The sequence below is a fragment of the Mesoplodon bidens genome, assembly GCF_964165515.1.
Source record: "Mesoplodon bidens genome assembly, chromosome: 3".
Classification (NCBI taxonomy): domain Eukaryota; kingdom Metazoa; phylum Chordata; class Mammalia; order Artiodactyla; family Ziphiidae; genus Mesoplodon; species Mesoplodon bidens.
The window spans coordinates 15,268,956-15,279,309 of NC_138178.1; the positions used below are offsets into that span (position 1 = coordinate 15,268,956).

Here is a 10,354-nt window from a genome sequence, read left to right on the forward strand (position 1 = left end):
TTAGTTCAATTCTTGTTTCTTGGAATACAGAAAATTGTAAATAATTGAAACTAAAATAGATTCAAAATATGTAAATTAGCAATTAGTGACATAAAATTAGGACAAGTTGATTGTCTACTAAAAGGACTAAATTACCAAAAAAAAAAAGTAATTATAGGTGTATATGCCCAGGAAATATACATACTAAAAAGTCACAATTAAAATAGCTAATATCAGTCAACTATACTTCACTTAAAATAAATAAATAGCTAATATCAGATGATATAATTCTTGAAAGAAGTATGCATATGTAGTCAGTATAGCTAATTTTAAACATAAAACTATGGACTAGCAAAATAATTAAGAGGTTTTTTTAATCAAAAGTTCAGAACAGGATTCATTTAGATATCAGAAACCCATGTGCACTTAAAATATGAGTTAGTATAGCAAAAATTACTTCATATATACTTTTTCATGAATATTTTGCAATGCAGATTAAACTGATGTAATTTCTTCATAGATCCTTTTTCAATGTATTGAAGGAACTGGATAACAAAAGGAGAAGGGGAGGGGGCAACCCAAAGAAGTCAGATACTGCTATGCCTGCAGTAAGGTCAATGGGCTCTTTTAAACAAACAAACAAAAATATACCAATTGAATAATCAGGTTCATGAGGTCAGTGGTAGCTGCAGTCTAAGTTGTATCTTGGAGAGAATTATGCAAATATGTATGTTAATGTATACAGACTTAGCATGAGCTATACCCTAAATGCACCTACAGGACTACTTTTCATCTTGAAAATCATTGTTCCTTATGAATTCCACACTGGAAAATGATAAATTCTGCCTGTCTTACTTCCCTTTTAGGGTTTAGGGAAATAAACATTTTATTGGCTCCAAATTACAGTTTCAGAGAGAAAAAGTTGGGAGCTACTGCTACAAACAGATACATATAAACACAGAGGATATTATTACTATCTAAAAAACATCATTGCATGTTGAATGTTCCATGTTCCATATTCCAACTGGACCAAAGAACACATTATCCTCATCTAAATAAACCAGGGTGTACTTAACAAGAAGCAAGCTGACAGAGAATTTATCAGTTTTATGTAGACTTCTCCTATCACTGAACATTCCAATATTTAGAAAATGTAGAAAACTGAATATGTAGAAAATGTAGAATGTGTAGAAAATTGGCTTTTAAATATTCTGATTCTTATGCAGTTTATCCACAGGGCAAATTCTCATTAGTTTCTCTATAGTCTCATAGCCTCAATCAGCTAAGCAGGATGAGACCTTGAGTAATATGTATTCTAGGGAAATTTTCCAGTTAATGAGTGAAAAATAATAGGTGGAGGAAGAGGGAGGAACTAAGTCATAAGATTCCAGAAAAGTAAAATGGAAGTCATTCTGCATCCCTGCCTTTATGGCCCTCTCTTGACAAAATCACCGGCCACTTTCTACTATAATGCCTGAAGCAGAAACAGTGAGGACAGCTGATTTTAATTTGGAAGGGAAAGGAGAGTTACTATTGCTTAGATGTGTTTGGCTGGCCTCTGGAGGAAGGGATTACAAGTCTGTATTTCAAGGAAGGTCACACAGTTTCTGACCCCATGTTCAGATCTACAGTTTTTAACAGGCTCCTGACAAGACCTTTAATTCTATTTAAATACTCATATCTGTACCATCAATCCATATCTTACCACCTTTTTAATTTAAAGAGGGCAAAATAAAAACAAACCAAATAAAAAATATGCAATGGGTTCAAAGTCTGGTTACAATCCAATGTAGAATACTTTATATTCTATTCTTTCCTCAGATATTATTCTGTTCATTTGGCCAGGCAATATATGACACAATAAATTGTGGGAGAAACTGTCTTAGTAAAAGCACCACTACTTAGTCTGTCATTCTGCAGCAACTTCCTCAGTTGAACAGAATCATTGTCTGGAGGATAGTGAGAGAAGACATCCTGTGTGAACCTCAGTGAAGAAGAAAGACTTCTCAGAGTGGAATACTGGGAAGAGATAAATTAAAGCTTTGCGAAATATAAATATGTGCTCAGAATGAAGGCAAAGGACTGGAGTTAGATTAAAAGAAAGCAGAAAAGCAACTTTGTAATATACAACCTTAGGTATTATGGTGACTGCTTTTTATTTACTTATTTCCCATCTCTACAACAAATACAAGATTTTAAGGGAGAAAAGCTGGACAAAGCTAAATGAGAGTAGGAAAGATAAGATGAAGACCCAGGTAAACCAGTACAAAAAATGCAGGCCAGAAGGTTTATATACTTGTTGGATGTGGGCCACAAATTATGCTCTGAGCTTTCAAAAAATCACATTTTTTAAAAGTAATGTTTCTGGTCACTATAATGTCCAGAAGATGCAAACAAACCAGTGCAGAAGAAGACCAACTTTATCTGTTATTAAGACACAAGATCTTTCTCTCTGTGTCTGTCTGTCTGTCTCTGTTTCTTGGGGAGCAGATACTGTGCAATGCATTGCACCATACCACCTCCCCCAATAACAGCCACCATAACAAGTTTTAGGAGACTATATTTTTAAAGCCACCTTCAGTGTAGATTAATGGCATGAGGCCTAAGCACAATTCAGTTCAAAAGTAATTTCACAAAGAACTAAACTTATTTAATAGGGTTCGTCTCCACTGAAAATAGAGCACCACCACTATATATACATATTATGTACACATACACACATATACATATATATATACACACACTGTACTTTAAGGTATTAGATTAAGTACTTCTGGTTTCTGAAAATACAGTCAGAAACCAGAAGTATAGCAGAATGGCAGAATGAACTTTTTGAAAGTTCTATCTATTAACAGAAGGTTTAAGGTAAATATCATCCAGCAGAACCATTTTGACAGACCTCTGGATCCTATTCTCTCATTTTAAACTATTGTTCTCTGAAGCCCACTGTATTTTCATTCCCATCTTACTTATGGAAGAAAGTCATAAATAGAGCAAGAAGTATGAAAGTCTCCCAAGGTGGCAGTCTAGTCAACAGTCCAGCTTGTACTGTAACTCCAGTAGGTTCAGTCAGTTCGACAACTATTTATTGCATGCCTGTGTGGTAGATGCCACAGGGGATTCACAAGTGAATGACAACAGAGCCCGATATGGTCTAAAAGAATATATGAAAAAGAGATGCCAAAATGAGAAGGAAACAAACAAACTCCTACGATACCAAGCAGAGTCAAACAAGTGCCTTAAAAAAGGCCTAGAGTTCTCGGAGGGTTCTGAGACACCTCATCCTTCTGTGAACGGTGTCACTGGAAATAAGCCTGTAAGAAAAAGTAGAAGGTGGATGGGTGGAGATGGGCATGGTATGGAGGTGGTAGTGCCTGGTACATACTCTGGGAACACCAAGAAGCCTCATTCGGCTAGACTGTTAAAAACACGCCGGGGAGGGTGAGGAGGGAAAGCAGTCTGAGGCCTCATGGTAATGGCCGTGGTGAAGAGACTGTACTGAATGTAGTGGGGAACCAACTCAAGACTTTAGATCTCATGGTCACAGTTGACCAATTCATTCATCTTCATAAACATACTGTTTCTACAATAGGAAATACCTTTTAGGAAGCAAAAAACTGAGACCAAAACTATTGAAAAGAATCCATAGTATCTACATCTCTGCATGAAAGTATCTGATTCTTGCAGAGAAGAAATCTGTGGGGAGCAAATTAGTATTTTCCATTCCTAAGTTTTACTCAGGCACATTCTCCTTGATAAGAACCTGTTTCCAAAGATCAAACTTAAGAAATGCACAAATTGTCCTAATTGTAATAATCCCAAATCTCTTTGCAAACATCCATGAATTTCAAACCTTATTTCTGAATTAAGTGTTCTAGATTAGTTATGTCTCATTCCAAACTTACCCAACCTCAGGCTTCAACTTCTATCTATCCTCTAAAGGAAAGAGACTCTCACATTTTATATTTAAAAAATTTCTGTATGCAGTCAAGAGTCATTGATTTTTAAAAAAACCTGTGATTTTCCAATAATCTGACCCATGTCCATTTTATAGAGATTTTTGCTTGAATTAACACTCTGTCTTAATCTTTTGCTCCAGGTATGTCTGCATATAGTTAGAAAATTTATACTAGTGACAGTATGTCTCAACAGAGATACTCTTATAGCAAACTCCACAAATTAGTAATATTTCAAACTAAGTTTTTTAACTCTAATGAAAGCAGAAAATAATAGGAAAATATCCAACTAGAAAAACAACTAAATGTAAACGATCTGCTAAATATAAACTACTTGTTTCTAGAACACAGCAATATTAGAAAGTTTAAAAAGTGAAAATTCCTTGGGGTCCTAAACTATTATTGCTCTCTCTATAGTGGTAATGAACTTCCTTGTTGTATTAAATCACATTTAAGAGCAATAATCAGGCCAAAATATAACTACATATTTTAGGTCTTTTTTCCTGATTTAAATTTTAGAATTTTATAAGATATTACTGCATCTTTCTCCTTTGACATTGTTACTAAACTGTTTTTCAATCAGTTCAGGATATAAAGATGAATGTATAACAATATGGAAATGATTTGAGATTTATAAAATTTAACATTATTCTAAGCTTATTTTTCTCTAAACATTGGTTGAGGTATACTATTTAGTGTGGGCAAATACTTTTCAGATATACATAGAATACATTCAATCCTAAAAGAAAATTCACTATATAATGAACTTTTAATCACAAGGGAGATAATTTTAAAGTATATTCTTGAAAATTCCACAACGTGTTAATAATTGCCAACAGTGATGCGAAAGAGAGTACTTGGAGTTTTCCACTGTACTTACTAAACCACACGAATGTATTCAAGGTGTAGGTCTACATGTAGGGAGTACTATATAAATATTAAAAGAATAAATATTTAATTTCAACGAAAATGGGAAATACAATAAACTCTCATTGTTTTAAATTGCCACTCATTTACGAATGTTAAGTTGAAATATCAAAAAATACTGCACATAGGAAAGAAAATATTGAGGATCACTCATCTCAGGTTTGGGAGAGAATGGGAAGGAAATTAGTGGTTTCTCTGCCCTCTGGTGGCAACAAAGTCAACTGCAGCATTTCTAAAGGAATGCATAAAAAATGTCCTTTATGAAATCAGACTCCTCTGCCCCCACCCCCCGCCAAAATGTCTGTAAAAAAATCCTGATTGCTACATGCCGAATTCCAAGACGGTCGGACTTTTAAATTTTTTCCTGTATTGAACTTTTTAGCTAGACTATTTTACAAAGGAAACTATATTTTTTCTTCCATTTCATTGCTGTATTTTAGGTATTACAGTAGGCTAACCATTTAATTCCAAGATTATTTAATAAAATTAATGCAGACTGATATCCAGGAAAGAAGTTTTACTTCGTTTTGTAATAAATCTCAAAAAATTTGCTAAGAAGTATAAAACTATTCCTTTTTTACTCAATCCTGTAAAGATGTGGGCTTCTAGAGTAGTTTTCCACCAGATATACTAGTTTATAATACCTGCAGCTCTATGTTGAACAATTTACTTATTTCATATTCTCCAAAGCAAAGGCTTTTAACTATCTGTTCAATTTTAGAGTGGTGTAAATTTTATCCTCAATTTGAGAACTCAGAAGAGTAAACTTATTGTATGTATTGTTCTTTTCTCAGTAACATATTATTTATGAAAAAAAGTTCAGGAAAAAAATAAACATTTGCTGACCTTTTATTTTTTTACTGTAAATGCATGATTTACTTCCAGTGACGAAGAGGTTTTCAAATAAACAACTTGGGATGCATTTTTGGCACACGCACCTCTCTAACCTCCTTTGGAAAGAAGTAAATTGCTTTCTTTAAGCATTTATTTATTTCATGAAGATGCCCATGAAAACTACTGTTGCACTTTTTAAAATAAATGTGCAGCTTCCCAGATGAGTAAAAGTCTTATTTTTTTTACCAATGAAATGTATCAGAGAAATACACAGAAGGTATGATCTACTGATATAAATAATACCTAGTCAAGAACAACCTATGTCCATCTATGCAGAACGCATTATATGTGATAAAGACAAATCAACATCCAGGAAACTTGCGTTTTATTCACAGCTTTAAAAGTGTTGTCATCTTGTTGCCCTCCCCCCGTCCCTCCACACACACACACACACACACACACACACCCTCCAATCATAAATTGGAGCAGAGTCAGAATTTGTGCTTTCTCCATAAGAATTTACACCAGGGGCAGACACAGTGTTTCGGCTGTCTCAGCTCGGTAACATTTCATTCAAGGACTTCCCTTCAAGATTCACCTCACCTGGAATCCCCAGGTGCTCTCCCTAGCCTTCCATCTGCGACTGGCAGGTTTGACATTTGCGGACGCCAGTAGACTTCCTGAGGAACCACTTACCGTTTCCCCTCCTCAGGATTAAAACAGAACAAAACAAAACCTTGATTAGCCTCATCAGCAAGGTTTTATTTCCTTTTTCTTTTCCCTGTGTTTTTGCTCATTCACTTCCTCTCGAAGTCTATCCATTTCTTCCCGGGGGGCAGAAATGGGGAGCAGGCACCCAGTTCACAGTGGGCAGGGTCCAGAAGGCAGCTGGACCTCCGGCTTAGCAGCGCCTCGCCAGGAGGAGCCAGCGCGCCCAGGGCGGCGTAGCCGGCTCGGCGCTCGCCCCGCGGGGCGCGGCTCCGGAGGGACGCGCACCTGGCTGGAGCAGCCACCCATGGGAACGTGCGGGGCCGGGGCTCCGCGTGGGGGCAATATCAGGCCACTCGGAGGAGGCCCTGCACATTCAGGCCTGTCTGCGAAGCCGGCCGGCGCAGGACAATGGGGCCAGTGGTTGGTCTCCAGAGGGGCGCCCGCCCCACCTCTGCCACCTCCTTCCTTCCTCTGCGTCCCGCCGCACCCACCCCGCCCCACTTCCAGTGCCCGCTCAGCCCCGGACAGCAAGAGGGAGCTGAGGTGGGGATCGCCTGGTGGGGAGGAAGGTGCGGCCCCAGGGAATTTTCTCCAGCAGAGGGGAGTTCTGCAATCCCCGGCTGCCACCACGTCCACCACCTACCGCCTCCTTGGCGCACTCCCTTAGTTTACCCCAGCAGCAGGGAAGGAGGAGGGGCCGGGGAGGACACAGCCCAGGCTGCCAGCTCCGGGGCGAGGTATCCGCGGAAGGTTTGCTCTAACGCCAGAGCCCTCTCTGGGCGCGTCCGGGGAGTCAGTACCACTCCCTGCCAGCCGCTCAGGTGAACCAAGCGGTAAATCCTTAAGATAACCCCCGTTCCCTACCACCCTACGCATCCAGCCAACATTCTTCTGCCCATTTGAGAAGCCCAAGTTTAGTCGAAATGCAACTGCAATAACTTTGCCAAGGGCATAGGTGGGGAGGGAGTGGGCTGACAACGGGGTGCCAGAGAGGTCTTCAGCTGGGCACAAAAGCAAGAAGCGAAAGTGCATCTTACCATTGACTTGGTTTCCAGGCTTCCCTTCAGCGAACTGAAACTGGTCCATTAAAAAGTGGCAAAGTAACACAACTCCTGCAGCAGCCAGGTCGGCCCTCGGGAACCTCGCCATGCCGCTGCCGCGACCTCCCTCCCCTTCCCCGCCAGTACTTCTCCGGCACCCTGTGCCCCGGGGCTCCCGCTGGGAATGGGGACAACGGGGCCGAACGCTGAGGGCTGGTCTCGGCGGGATGCAGAGGCCTTTGTAAATTTCTCTGGGACTTCACACCCGGGAGCCGGGAAGAGGAAGAAGGGAGTGCGAGGGCAGCGCAGTCCCCTCCGGACCTCCAGGTCTCTCTTCACAACTTGCCACGACACTCGCAGCCCTCACCCCAGACACACAACAATTGCGGAGACGAAAGGCCACTTGAGCTGGGGCTGGCAAACTCTCCCTTCCGCACAAGCAGCGCCACCCCGGTGCCCGCAGACGGTGACTTCCGAGCCCCCGCGATGCGCTCCACTGGGTTCAAAACAGATCTAATTCCTCAGCCAGCGCGGGTGCCTGTCCAAATCCAAGAGGGCTGTCGGCTCGGAAGGAACTTTCCCCAGTCCTAGGGTGGCCCCCGCGGAAGGTTTGCGTTTGCGGGAAGGGGGTTACTGTGGGATGGCGAAACCCCTCCGACAAGTTTTTCTTCTTTTCTTCGCCCCGACGCTGGGCGCGCGTCCTTGCTCGCAGCCGGAGGGATGAGCAGCCCCAGAGCTGAGCCCCGGGAAGGCTCGGGCTGCAGCAGTCTGAGGTCCGAAGGCAGGAAAAATGTATTGGGAAAAAAAAGAGAGAGAGAGAGAGGAAGAAGAAAGAAATGGGGAGGGAAAAGTCAGGCTGAAACCTATCGGGAGAGGGTTCCTCCTGGCTAAGGAGGAGGTGGCCCCAAGCCCCGCCGAGCCCCGGAGTTTGGTGGCGGAGGAGGCGCCGCCGCCGCCGCGCTCCCCCGCACTCCAGCTCCACACTTTGGGGAGGGAAGGCAGCTCGCAATTTGCCAGATCTGCCGCTGCATCCTCCCCCACCCCCCCGCTTCCCTCCCCCTTGCTCCTCCAGGCGTCTCCCACCTTCCTCCCCGAAACCGGCAGCTAGCACCGACCTGTCCAATGGCTGCACTTTCCTCGGGGCTGGCAGAGGAGTCGCCGAGAGATTAAACCGGGGGAGCAAGGCAAGGGGGAGTGAGAGGGCAACTCCAGCCCGGCGTGCCCCCCGGCAGCCGGCGGCCTGGCGCGCCGGGAGAGGAGGCGAGAAAGCCAAGCTAGGAGGGGAGCGCCGGACGGCACCTCTGCACTGCCCGGGCGCCATGCCCGCACCCGGCTCACACCCCTGGCGGTCGGGCCAGCGGTGCCCGCACCCACCTGGCCCTGGGCCGTCTTCGCGCCCGCCTGCGGGGAATCGCGGCCCAGCGGCCGACCCTGCGGGCGCTCGCCGCCGGTGGGGTCTTCCTGGGCGCTACAGGGTTAATTACAGTTCGCCATTCCCGGGAGGGCGTGTGCGGCGGCGGCTGGGGTGTGAAGAAAGCAAACCTGAGCCCGTATTCGCTTACTGACCCTGCGAAGCCCCTTCGGACCCCCGGCCCGCCGGGCGGGTGGAGGAAGGTGGCGCGCGGCAGCTTGGACCCGCCGCTGCGGCTTTGTAAAGTGTCAGCGGGAGCGAAAGCGAGAGTTTAAGGAAACTGGAGGCCCACTGAATTTCCTACGGGGGCTTTAACAGGCTTTCGCTGGCTGGTTTGTTTTTGTTTTTGCAGCTCGCGGAAGTGCTTCAGCGTTAACCCTTTCCAGCCCTTTCAGTAAGTTTACACCTTATTTCGCAGAGTTAACGTTATTTTAAAGGGGTAAATACAAGGAAAGGCAGGAAAACAGCATATTGGTTAAAAAGTACAGCTTCTAGAACCAGACTGGGCTAGAATTCCACCTCCCCCACTAAAGAGCTATATGGCTTCGAGCAATATTCTTATTAGTACCTCAGTTCCCCATCCATTAGGGGAGAATTGTAGTTATGCCCTTATAAGGTTGTTGTATTCGATTAAATGAGTTAACACTGAATAATTAAAGAATGGAGAACAGTGCCTGGCACAAAGTACATGACTTTATGCTTCTTAAATTAAAGAGAAGAGAGGGAAAGGAAGAGAGAGGGTGTCCTAAATCAAATGGAGAATCTGCTACAGTGTTCTAAAAGCAAAAGGTCCTGTTAGTCTATTCTTGTCCAGTCTTTTCCATGCTCTAAAAAATTTATGGGTGCCATCAATACCACCTTAATTTTGTCTCAATACCCACTGGAAGTGGATCCAGATAATCAAACTACTCTTGCCAATTTGATGCCGAAAGAATGCCTTTCTCATGGTTCCTTAGCTGGTGAGCAGAAGAGAAACAGGAAGTGTAGCATGTTTTCCTCAATCCAATACTCAATTTGCTATTTATTTTGGAATATATAAACTCGTCATGGATACACAATTTTTAATGCTACTTCCTCTCTCCTGAGCTTTTTCCCAACCAGTTGATTTCTCCCTCCTCACCTTACTTAGAAAACCTGGTTCTTTTACTTATGCTCAACCAAGAGTTAAGTTCTATGTAACATTACATCCAAAGTTGAGTACCTGAGATACTTATCTATTTATAACAGTAAGTTGGAAAAATGAATCTTCCTATCAAAATCTTATTGTCATTTAATTAACGTCGATTTTTTTGGTCTGTATCCCTACTGACCTCACTTACTTCACGAATCCTTGCAGAAAACTTCCTAAAACGTTCAGTACAGCTCCATTTCCCATTTACATGCAAAATTATGGGGACCCGGGAGGAGCCATTTCAAGAAAGCATCTCTTCTTTAGTCTGGAATATTTCCCTCCCCTTTCACAGTAGAAAAACGGGTGTTTCCTGTTTCTCTGAGAA

The 10,354-nt window shown here is 43.0% G+C and overlaps 1 protein-coding gene across 3 annotated transcripts in view; it reads right to left on the reverse strand.

Moving 5' to 3' along the window:
- Window positions 1-8,406, reverse strand: part of PLXDC2 (plexin domain containing 2) — a 409,788-nt gene extending 401,382 nt beyond the window's left edge. The window contains exon 1 of one of the 3 annotated variants that reach the window (XM_081229343.1): window positions 7,445-8,404. In XM_081229343.1, the coding sequence (XP_081085469.1) occupies window positions 7,445-7,556 (112 nt within the window). In that variant the 5' untranslated portion in view covers window positions 7,557-8,404. Of the gene's footprint in view, window positions 1-7,444 lie in introns of all 3 variants that reach the window. The other 2 variants (XM_081229341.1, XM_081229342.1) reach the window with 2 other exon arrangements.
- Window positions 8,407-10,354: the final 1,948 nt, after the last annotated feature.